Source organism: Centruroides sculpturatus, unplaced genomic scaffold (genome assembly GCF_000671375.1).
Source record: "Centruroides sculpturatus isolate CEXI.00-Female unplaced genomic scaffold, Cexi_2.0 scaffold249, whole genome shotgun sequence".
NCBI lineage: Eukaryota > Metazoa > Arthropoda > Arachnida > Scorpiones > Buthidae > Centruroides > Centruroides sculpturatus.
In genome coordinates, this window is record NW_019384482.1 from 674,196 (window position 1) to 686,231 (window position 12,036).

Genomic DNA, 12,036 nt, shown 5'->3' on the forward strand with positions numbered 1-12,036 from the left:
TTAACGGAAAAGAATATTTAAGATAATTAGTTTAATTAATTAAGTAATGTATTTTATACGAATTGCAGGAAAACTGCTTTGGAATTTGTCGAATTAACGATTTGGGGCCGAAAAATCGATCCCCGAAAATAGGCAACTCTGATTCCTGTATGTGACTTTTTACTTGGCTCGGAGTCACAGCCGCGATAAGGATAGATAATGTCATTCTATAATATCAAAAACAGCCATCACAAAATAATATCGTTTCTTGTATATATTCATATGCTACTCTAAAATCTCACCTCTCCATATTGAAATTATTAGTCGCTACACGAGAAATCTGTGCCGCCTTCCATGGTATGTGCTGAAAACACTTTATATAGGTAGAGAAGAAAACTTTTTTTGAATAATTGTAAATCCCAATCAATCAGATACTGTAAGAGAAAAATGCCCCTTCCTCTTCGAACGATATTTTAAGGAACTAACCAATCATCCTTCATCCCGAACTCCGCCACACATTTGACTCCTTTCCTACTCGCGTCCTTCAGGCCCTTTTATCAAAAACAAAATTTTTTCCCTGTATCTGATTGTGATTTAAATCACGTGGCAAGGTAATAAAATGTATAAACTATCTTCATATCAGACTCTACCCAAAAAGCTCTATAATTTTGACAGGGAAAAAACATTTACGGGTTGAAAAAACTGCCTTATGAGGTCCACAGTGAAAGGGAGAGTTATGACAATTGGACAAAGTTGAACAGGGGGAGGGTTTGAACTTCAAATTTTTAGTTTATTACTATATGAATAATATAATGCATAAAGGTTTTGCGGGAAATTTGAATTTTGCTGGACGTCCAAAGAGGGGAGGGGGTTAGAATTTCGTGTGAAAATCTCTTTTCTATTGAAAACGTTCTACGCCCAGGGAATAATCCCTCAACCCGACTATGTTGTCGATAATATTCCACGATTGACGAGGAAAATATTTTTGATAGAAGAGTTGATTTCTACAATTATTATTTAATATAAATGAAGTTACTAAATCATTTTATTTCCCCCCAATAATTTCTTTACGAATTGAGTACACCCTGCCACTGGTAATGCACTAGATTTGATGTTCAAGGATGTCTGAGGTTGTGCTAATTTGCATACTTTCTTTCAGGACACGTCGTTTTAAAATTTATAAAACATTAAAAATGAAAGTTAAATGATTTTGATATGAATAGAGTCGCAATGAAATAATATATGAGTCATTTTAGATTCATTTTTCTGCTGTAAACATTAGGTGATATACACATATATCACCTAATGTTTAAGCGGTTATATATATAAATTTTTTCAATATTCTGAATATGTATAAAAGTAAAATGTTTAAAATTGATAATTATTAATTATAAATGTTCATGAATAAAAAATACATTCGACAATTCCTTTAAATGATTTTTTAATATTAAAAATTTAACCAAATAATAAAGAGTCATTTATTTATCACAATAAATTATAATATATACTTTTTTTTTTATTTATCAACTAATTAAAGCAGAATTTTAAATGCTTTTGAAAATTAATATTTTAAAATAATAACTGATTTTTAAACCATACCTTCAGTGTAAAGAGTATAGGTAAACTTCTTTATAAAATGCAACACTCAAATTATGAAACAACTTCTGTACATTTGGTTATCATTTTTCATTTGTTTTTTTTTTATAAATACAACTTTTTTTAACAAGTTCAAAAAGTATTAATTAGGAACCAAGATTCTATTATGAAATAAAGGATAAGAATAATATAAAAGGTAAGAAAAGTTACATTCTATTTAACTATGTTTCTCTATCGGAACATATAAATTACAATCAAAATTTTTCCATTTGTCACAGAATGATGTAAAAAAATACTTGTTTGAAAGATTTTCGCATAGATGGCTTCACCTGTTGGATTTATTTACTTATTTCTTTTTATTTTTTAATTATTTAAAAATTTTCTCCTCCGCAATCCTCATCAGAATGTAGCACATCGTCGTCTTCAATCTAGAATGCAAAAAAAGAAAAAACTTTTTTAAAAAAGAAACTAAAGAAATTGAATATAAAACAGTAAATTTAATTACCTCTTGCCCTAAGGCTTTTAATCGTTGCTGATAATTAGAAATTTTAGTATCTTGTTCTGTAAGTAGGACTAGAAGATCTTCTTGTTCTGAAGTTAACTTTGACTTTTCTGTTTGAACATCTTTTAACTCTTTCTACAAAATATTTTCCAATAATGTATCTAATGAAGTTAAACAAGAAAATTAAAAATATTAAAATTTATAATTACTTCAATTTCAGAGTTCTTAGATTGAGCCTCTTTTAATTCTTTTTCTAGATGATCTACATTCTGTTTGAGACTTTCAATTTCTTTATTTAATTGTTCAATCATTTTTTGGCTTTCTGAATTTTCATTTTGTTGTGCTTCAGATGTATTTTCTATATCTTTTGATTCATTCTAAAACAATTATAGATAATTTAATAATACATAAATATATTAAGTAAGTATTTATGAAATTATGAAATCAAACATACCATTCTACATATTACTTCATTTTTTTCTTTTAATTCTTCTTGTATCTTTTCATACTTCTGACGTAATTCCTCTAGCTCCTGTTTTACTTGATTTAATTCTAAATTTGGACTGTTTGCTCTTTCACCACTATTATTTGCTGCAGCTATTAAAATCATATTACATTAAATTTCAAAAATTTATTCAATTTCCTTTCTTAAATTAAAAACTTACTTCTTTGGGCTTTCAAAAGTGCATTCTGATCACGCAATTGTTGAATAGAAGAAGACATTTCTTGTAATTGTGCTGTACACATTTTATGTTCAGTCATTATTTCTTCAAGTTGTTGTTTCGTATCATGCAACTTTTGATCCTAAAAAAACTTAAATTTAAGTGTCAACAATAATCTAATTATGGCTATTAAAATTTTAAATGTTAATACCTTACTTGATCACGGATCACATCTTTGTATTGCTGAAGAAGTTTTTGTTGTTCAGGTGTCATTGTTGATTCTGGGCCATTTGTCAGATCTTTTGGTTTTGGCTGTACTGCTTTGATTATCAATCCTTAAAAAATAAATAAATATATCTAACTATACAAATTAGAATAATATAATTTACTTATATATAAATGTATAGAAATTATAATCTGTTATTCATAAATAGAAATTAATGAAAAATATTCATTTTAATTAGGTGTATACATATTTATTCTTTTCTAGTCTTGAGTTTTAGCACATTTTATGAATAGGATTTTAAATAATTTATCATGTAGCTTTTTAAATGACTACAGTCAAGATAAAATTTTTAAATCAATATCAATTAGAAATATTAATAATAATTTGCATAATTTTTTCTTACCTTCTAAAGATTTAAACAGTCGACAAAATTCATAATCAAACAGTACATCATTTGGTGCCTTATATTTCAGATATGGATTTTGAGCTGCTCGACTATAACTTTCATGTTTAGAAACAATACTTAATTTGTCTAAGAATGTATCTAATCCTACCCGCTTCACTATAAGTTGACAAAGATCATCTCTGTAAAGATATAAATTTTGAATTAATTTTCTTAAATATTTAATACATACTAAAAATGAATAGTTTCAAATATTTATTATATAATTATAAATATAATACTGAAAACAAATAATATTTAGTTAAAAAACGTAATAATAATTACTATAATTAAAAAGAAACTGTGCATGAAAGAAAAACTTAAATAAAAAACAGTCACTTTGTCTGATTAACTCAGGTATCTGTTAAATAGTATGATATAAGAACAGTAATCAAAAACAAAAACAACCAACAAATTGCCTAATTATAAGGCTATTTTTATGTAAAAATAATTTAGAACTAGAAGCATTTACCACCATATTGTATTAAATTTAATAATTGAAATTAATCATGAATTAATTTAGAGAAATTTAGAAGAAAAAGTCTGGAATGTAGTAGTACTTAAAATTGCAAATAATGCAGGTGACATTATAATATCTACACTTCTCAAGCAAGATGTTTGCAAGTTTTCCCAACACAACTAATTTGATACATTCATTTCTGTTATTCTTTACTTCTTTAAAATTTTCTTAATTACTCTTTTCTATTATGGAAAAAGAAATACCACTTTCAATATGTTAATATTTGATGTAAAGTATCAATTATCATCTAAAACAGAAACCACAAAAACTTCATTTCACATATTCGTGGACACAAACAATTGAGTCAAAAATAAGCACGATATTTGTTTAGCTGATAGTCATAGGAAGAATTTAAAACTACTGTATAATCTGCATAACAGAAGTTTTGAAGAATAGAAGTCCACTAAACCCAGGTAAATAGGGGTACAAATAATATCAATAATTTGAATATTTGAAGAATTAAACAGGAAATAAAAAATTAAATCTACTGTACAATCTTATGCTCAGAATTCTAAAAACTGTGTTAAAAGCCCATCAAAATTATCTTTTTGCAATTAAATAATTACTAATTACAGAAGTATACAAAATTCTTAATATATTATTATACATATATAAGATTTTGTAGAATATAAACAATTTAAAAAGAAAAAAACAGACACATTGAATATAAGAAAAATACAATATAAAAAGAAGTGATCATATTTACCACAAAAATTAGAAAATTTCAATACAGTGGGTGATCGGATAACGAACACTTTAGCGAAAGATTTTTATGTTCGAACAACGAACACATGATCGGATAACGAACACCTCACAGAACAAACACAAGAAGAAGCGATGTAAAATAATGAATACCGATTGGTCTTCCCATGTCTTCGGGAAACAATTCGAAACTTTTTGGAGTGTGGGAAACGTCGACATCAACGCTCAAGCCGGTATACACCGATCGGATAGTATTTCTCCGAACTTTGAAATTCTCCCTTGTAATTCCAGCCTTTTATTTTTCTGACAAAATAATTCTTTTATGTATTCGCGAGACTGTCGGGTAGGCACAAGTTAAGTTTTGCGTCTGTTTTTCTTTTCGAAAGGTGAGAGTATAATACCAAAGGTGGAGAGTGGGCAGAAGATGCCTAATGTTGCTGGGCAGTATGGCGTGAACAGTTTTACAGTAGGCAGCAGTTCAATCTTATTTAAGAAAAATACTGTATAATCCAGAAGACTCAAGCAGCTAAAGGAGTAACAAAAATCAAATCTGAGAAATAAAGAACATCGAAGATTTCATAATGGAACCCGAAACGGATCCGACGATAGAAGAACGCTAAGAACTCTTGAATGAAGAACACCAAGAATCTCGGCGAGGTATGTTTTCTTCTGAAAAAGAGGATTAATGCCGATATCTGTTATTAAAGATCGTTTGAAGAAGTGAGAGGATGTCAGAACAACGGTCTTAGAATGGCATCTAAACCAGGTTGAGGCTTGGGGATTTCTACAATTGCAATGCTATTAATTACGAAAAATCCTGAAGAAGAGGGAAAAGCAATCGACATTAGACAGATTCTTTAACCATTTCAAACGGAAAAAAAAATGACTAATAAAAATGCAAGACTGTGTGTGTATGTATTTTTATTATTACATATAAATAAACGTAGTAAGAAAGTATATATTTTTTATTTTGGGGAGTCTCCAGAACGAATTAATTAAATTCCCATAGAAACCTATGGTAAATCGATAATCGGTTAACGAACAATTCGGATAGCGAACAAAGTCTTGGAACGGATTATGTTCTTTAACCGATCACCCACTGTATTTGTAAATAGGCAATTAAAAATTATATTTCTGTATTGTATTCACCTGGTGAAACTCGGTTGTGAATCGTCATTATATTCAATGCAAATTCCTAGTACAAAGGCACATATTCCTTGTACTAACAACTCTAGTTCATCACCTTCTGCTAAAGCCACTTGTGATGTCAACTTTACAAACATGTTAAGGTAAAAGTAGAAAATGCTTACTTGATATTTTAATTTCAATAAAAGATAACATTTTGTTTATATAATTATATACTTACTAATAAATCTAACAAAGATTTAAAATTAAAAAAATGATTTATATTGAAGCATCATTATAAGCTATTTAATTTCCATTTTTTCAAATCATCCATAAATGTTGAATTTATATAAATAAAAATGTAATGTTCGTTTGTTCAAAATCTTAAATCTTCAAAAGTTCTTCACCGATTGCTTTCAAATTTTGACATAATGTTGCATTTGAATACGTGTGTTCTTATATTATATAGAAGTCAAAATTCCCCCATGAGGGGGAGAGGAACAAGATTAAGGCTTACTGTGAAGAACTCGGCTTCTATTATACTATTTTAGATGCGGTTTTTTGCATTTTTGATTGCATTTTAATAGGGTACATCAAGAGAATGCACACTAAGAAGGAATTTTTTGAAATTCCCTCCTGCGAGGAGTGTTATATATTTATAATAGATACATTTTGAGCCACAACAATGCGTGGCCGGGTCTGCTAGTAATTTTATAAAATAAGAAAATAAATACTTTTTTTGTAAAGAAACAAACCAGAACAAAAGAAACCTTCAACTTGCATGCGATTTCATTTAGAATACTGAAGAAGAAGCTTCAGTTGTAATTGTATCATTATTTTATATTAATATTTGCATCAACTATCAGTTTTAAACAACTTAATTAATAAATTCAAAATTAATTCTCAACAAATAAATGATTTGTAATTATTTTATGTATTAATACAATTAAAAAAAATACACAAACTAATTTTGGAAACTTGCTTATTAAATAAATTTTTAAAAAATATTTATAAACAAAATTTCTGAAGTTAATATAAAAATTATTAAATTTAAAGGATACAAATGGAATGTTTGTTGGCATGCTTAAAAAATGTGTTACAGAAAGAGTGCTGTGAGCCAGCCAAGTACTAGTTAACATTAATAAACCAATCCTTGTTTGAACTTTGCCACCCTGTTAAAAAAACACACAATTGATTGTAATTCATTAAATATGGCATCAGACTTTAAATGCATTTAAATAAAACTTTTAAATTTTGAATCATCATATAATACTAAAATCTTAATGTTTAGAAGAACACAATAAATGTTACCTGCTGTAATATAGTAGCACATTGTTTCATTAAAGAAACTGGTGGATTTCCAACACTTGTGGCCAACTGCACTCTCAACAATTGTTCTTTCTGAGTTGGATTATCAACTAAAGCATGAGAAAGTGCCACTGATGCAAACCAATTAGAAAGAGAATCAATGCTGAATAATCCTCCACACAGGAGTTGTCCAGCTGTTATTGTTGTCACTGCAATAATTTTAAAAATACAATACATATACATTTTTGAATCTGGATCAACAAAAAAAAAAATTTTTAAGTAATAATTATTTACTGTCTGCTGTCGTGGGTAGAAGTGTTTGGATTATTTGTGCCTGACCCAATTCATTTTTAAATAGAAAACACTGAAAACAATATAACACCGCACAACGAAGTCCAAATGGTTGTTTTTCATTAACCATAGACATCAATAGTACTACAATTGCAGGTCTGTAAAACAGTAAAATTAACAATTACATTCAATAAAATAACTATATTAATTTTTAATAGTATTTACCTAGGAGGATTTGTAGGTGCAGTAACTGATGCAAAATATTCTTGGTTATTATGATTCCCACGAATAACTTCAGCAACGCTGTTAATATTCTGAAATAGTTTTTTCAATGTAAATATAATTTATGCATTAAAATTAGTCCAAAAGTTTTGTTTATTAATTCTAAATTTGATGATTTGAAATTTCAATGTTTAAAATAATAAAATTAAAAAGCTATTTGTTAAATTTCTTCAACACTATATAACTTTAATTAATGTGTCATTTGAAAAAAAAAACCAATAATTTAGAAATGCAATAATTTTTATATTATTATTACTATACTTTTCCAAATTCAAAGTTGTCAAGGTAGTCTGACTAGACAGAATTTTTTAAAAATTTTTTGAAAAACCATTATTCTATATAAATTCTCCGGACAGCATCTATAATAATGTAGAATTACCAAAAATCAAAGTATCTTCAGCTTAGAAATGTTTAGGATAACAAATACAACACTAAAGATTCTTCTATTATACAATTTCTTGTAGTTTGTGATAACTTTCCGTATTTCTGATTTAATAAATGCTAGATAAAGTCAATGGTAGCATCTACATTAGATATTTGGTACCATTACATGTCATACATACATATTCTCTAAGGACCTTTGGAATTTGTCAAGAAATAACAATGTTTCATGTGATAAGAATGCACATCTGTATATGTAATTTTATACTTAAAATCTTATATATAATAAATAAAATGAACAACAAAACAATTGTTTTTTATGAAAACTAAATTTTGCTATAATCATTTTCATCCATTTGTTTAAAAACAATTCTGTACTACAGTTTCTTCTAATTTATGAAAAAGTGTATTCTAAAAAAAATGTTACACATTATTTTCTACACATTTTATTTATTAGAATTTTGATAAGATCTTCAATATATAATGCAAACTATTATGAAAAAATTTATACTAATAAAATGAATTCAATTTGAACATTATAATTATTACCTCTGTTAATATATCAGCAGATACTCCACTAGCCATCAAAATATTACAAAGTTGTTGCAATAAACCTAAAAACAAAAACAAATATATATTTTTTTAAATTAATATTTTTGTATTTAAATGAGGGCACTGACAATTGACACTATTTACAGAATATAGCATACTTATTATTATTAAAACAGGTTAAAAGCCAGCTAATATATGGTAGAGTCAAAAATAAACCAAACTTTTAATATAATTTATTACATCTACAGTAGTGCAATACTAGTAGTCTTCAATATTAACTTCAATCAAACCACCATTTTACAAGACTAAACTACACTGACGGACCCAAGACAACAGAAGCCATTGGTAAAGCAGCATTCCTCGACGACCCAAATAAGAGGGTATTCTGGCAAGCCGCCTATAGGCTTGACTCCTCTTGTTCTATCAACCAGATCGAATCATTAGCCATTCTCTACACCCTCAGGCATATCCATAATAATATCATCAGGTTTCACAGCAAGAACATCAACATTATAAGTGACAGTCGCACAGCCCTCTATCTAGTCTGTAAACAGAATCATAGTCTCACTATTATCAAGGACAGTTTAAAGATTCTCTACTCCATCCAAAGCACTGTCAACATTAACTTTCAATGGATAAAGGGTCACACAGGAAGCAGCAGCAATGACAGAGCAGACTACCTGGCCAAAAAAGTCTTTTCACAAACCACAACAGTTATGCTGCAACTCCAATGTCATGGGTCCATTCTTATGTCCTGCTGGCAGAAGGAGTAGGACTGCAGTACAACAAGCTGTCTCACCCACAACTTTCTGCTGAGCATCTCACGCAGGATGAACAACTCTCACTTTATCACAAACCACACACTGACTCAAATCCTTACAGCACATGGTGGCTTCAGGACCTACCTCTACAGGTTCCTGAATAAAGGGAATGGCTTGTGCCACTGCAACTTAAATGAGGATGAAGATCCCATTCATGTCATCTTTATCTGCCCAGATCACCCCTGTCACCGTGCCAAACTCTGGAATACCATTGAAGAACGCAGACACCATTGGGCCCTGCAAGCTAAACACTCTCATTGAGGACAAAAACATCTTTCAAAACTTCAAAGACTTTGTGAGCAACCCAAAGTTATCTGAGTACTCCGCCACCAGCCAGCACAATACATAACCTCTGGTTTGTATCCTATCTTGGCAGGGATTCCCCTCTCCAACAAATGGGATCCTTGTTCCCTCCCCATAGTGGGGGTCACCTCCTCTCATTGTATCTCATTGTTTAGGTGGCCGCTACAGTCCACTTCATCAATAGTAACTTATGCGCCACTTTTATGAATTTGTAATCTCACATCTCTCTGTGCATGTATTCAGTTGTAACATGCTTCAAATAATAAGCAATTCTGATCAAGTACTCATGAACACCAACCTCTCTCACTTCCCCTCCTTCTCTTCCTCAACTTTCCCCACCCCATCTCCACTTATCATTTATCACCCATTCCTTTTGGGCTATTCCATTGAGTTCAGCCTATCTCTTACCTTAGCAGTAGTAGTAGTAGTAGTAGTAGTAGTACAAGATTTACAGAAAATCACTCTCAAAATAAACATCTTCAGTTATACTTCTACAAGTGTTGAAGAGAAGGACCACTCAGGGAAATAAATGCATTACTTCTTTCAGTGCAATTACTACTGCATTTTTCATCTCTTCTGTTGATTTGAATCTGCAATCTTTCAGCAGAGCTTTCACTTAGAAGTTGGACAGACAAGGACTGATGGGTGACTAAAGGAGACTGTGGGAGTACAAGTATCTGGTGTTTTGCCAGATATTCTTTAACTAGAAGAGTGCAATGTGCTAAGACATTGCAGCGATGGTGAACACAGCATTTTGTTTGCCAGAGATGAAATCATTACACCTTATTGAATCTTACATGTAATCAAGAATATCAATGCGAAATTCCTTATTATAGGGTATGTCATTCGAAACAAACTTGTAATTAGGGTTTCTCCAATGGGATCTCAGCTGTTTTTTAACCAGGGAAATTCTTCTCATCTTGGGAAATCCTGCAAATTTCTCAAAAATTCACTTTTTCTTATTTTGTGTTAAAGTGTTAAAGTTGAGGAAATTTTGCAAATAGAAAGTATAATTAACCCATAAACTGTCAGAATATATTTGTATTTTTTATTAATTTTAAGCCTGCTTATTAGTTTTTTGAATTTTTACTTGTTATGGCATGTCACACATTATGCCATAACAATTTACTTGTTATGGCATGTCAATAATTCATACTTAGCCTATTTGTGACAGGACTCTGAAAATTCTTTACTTCTCAGAACCTGTAATATCTGGAATAATTGTGCTTATGCTGTCTTAATTCTTAACCATACCCAGTAGCTTCAATAACTGCATTATTCCAGATTGTGCAAATTGGGCAAGGATACAAACAAGTACAAAGAATGCAAGTATGAAATTTTTCTTCATAAACCTGATTATTAAAGACAAACTGCTGAATTATTGGGATATAAGTTTGATGTCGCTATTAAAGCAGCAAGGTAGACAAATCAAGAATACTAGAGAGCAAAAGAAGTACTACAATCTCAAAAACAAACTAGAAATCTTCAAGGCTAAGAGTGAGAAAACATAACAACTGTCTTCTCTTAAATGCATTAAAGATGATTCCACTAACATCAATTAAATTGGAAAGTGCATTCTCGGTGGCAGGACTTTTCATTACTAAAATAATAACCAGATTGAGTGATCAGAGTATTGACCATCTTTGGTTTTCAAAATCTTATAAAAATTTACAATAATATTTTGTATTATGTTTTATTTAAAAAACAAAAATTACCCTCTAAGTTTGATATAAGTTCATATTTTTGTTTAAATTTTCAACTCAATTCAAAGGCATTTTTGCTGTAAGCAGTTTCCTACAAACTTTAATAAATTTTTTTCTATTTGAGAAAATTTCTATGTAATTCAAAAGAAATTTTTTATATATATTTTACACAGCATTATTATTATTATTATTATTTTGGAGGTTGCAGGACATATTAAGTTACTTAAAAAAATTGAAAAATATAATTATATCATTCGATTTTAAGATCTATTTTATATCTTAAAAAATAATTAATTATATCCCGGAATCCCAGGAAACAATTCACTTTTTTCCTGGAATCCCTGGATGCAAAAAACTGGGAAATGAGAAACCCTACTTATAATGCTCTATATATAAAAAAAAAACAGGTTTTATCATAGTAATTACTATTTAGCATTTATTTATGGATCTTCAACTGTATTGATCAGTTCTCCACTAATGAATGAATAACCTTCATGCTGCATTTCCAAACTTTTCACTATACAGTGATAAATAACATCGTCTTTTTATAGTATAGGCCTATCTACTAAGTTGTTGAAGAGAATATAGATTTTAAGAATGTCTTTTTACTAAATTATACATAACATATTCTATTACACTGT

At 29.4% G+C, this 12,036-nt stretch overlaps 1 protein-coding gene across 2 annotated transcripts in view; it reads right to left on the reverse strand.

Annotated features, from left to right (window-relative positions):
* Positions 1-1,945: 1,945 nt before the first annotated feature.
* The window catches only part of LOC111621487 (general vesicular transport factor p115-like), a 34,976-nt gene continuing 24,885 nt past the window's right edge, over positions 1,946-12,036 (reverse strand). Inside the window, exons 9-21 of one of the 2 annotated variants that reach the window (XM_023363644.1) lie at positions 8,566-8,630; positions 7,579-7,667; positions 7,357-7,511; positions 7,066-7,271; positions 6,816-6,926; positions 5,779-5,900; positions 3,369-3,550; positions 2,956-3,074; positions 2,743-2,881; positions 2,532-2,674; positions 2,287-2,454; positions 2,081-2,212; positions 1,946-2,003 (exon numbers count right to left, since the gene is read on the reverse strand). In XM_023363644.1, the coding sequence (XP_023219412.1) occupies positions 1,947-2,003; positions 2,081-2,212; positions 2,287-2,454; positions 2,532-2,674; positions 2,743-2,881; positions 2,956-3,074; positions 3,369-3,550; positions 5,779-5,900; positions 6,816-6,926; positions 7,066-7,271; positions 7,357-7,511; positions 7,579-7,667; positions 8,566-8,630 (1,688 nt within the window). In that variant the 3' untranslated portion in view covers position 1,946. Of the gene's footprint in view, positions 2,004-2,080; positions 2,213-2,286; positions 2,455-2,531; positions 2,675-2,742; positions 2,882-2,955; positions 3,075-3,368; positions 3,551-5,778; positions 5,901-6,815; positions 6,927-7,065; positions 7,275-7,356; positions 7,512-7,578; positions 7,668-8,565; positions 8,631-12,036 lie in introns of both variants that reach the window. The other variant, XM_023363643.1, reaches the window with a different exon arrangement.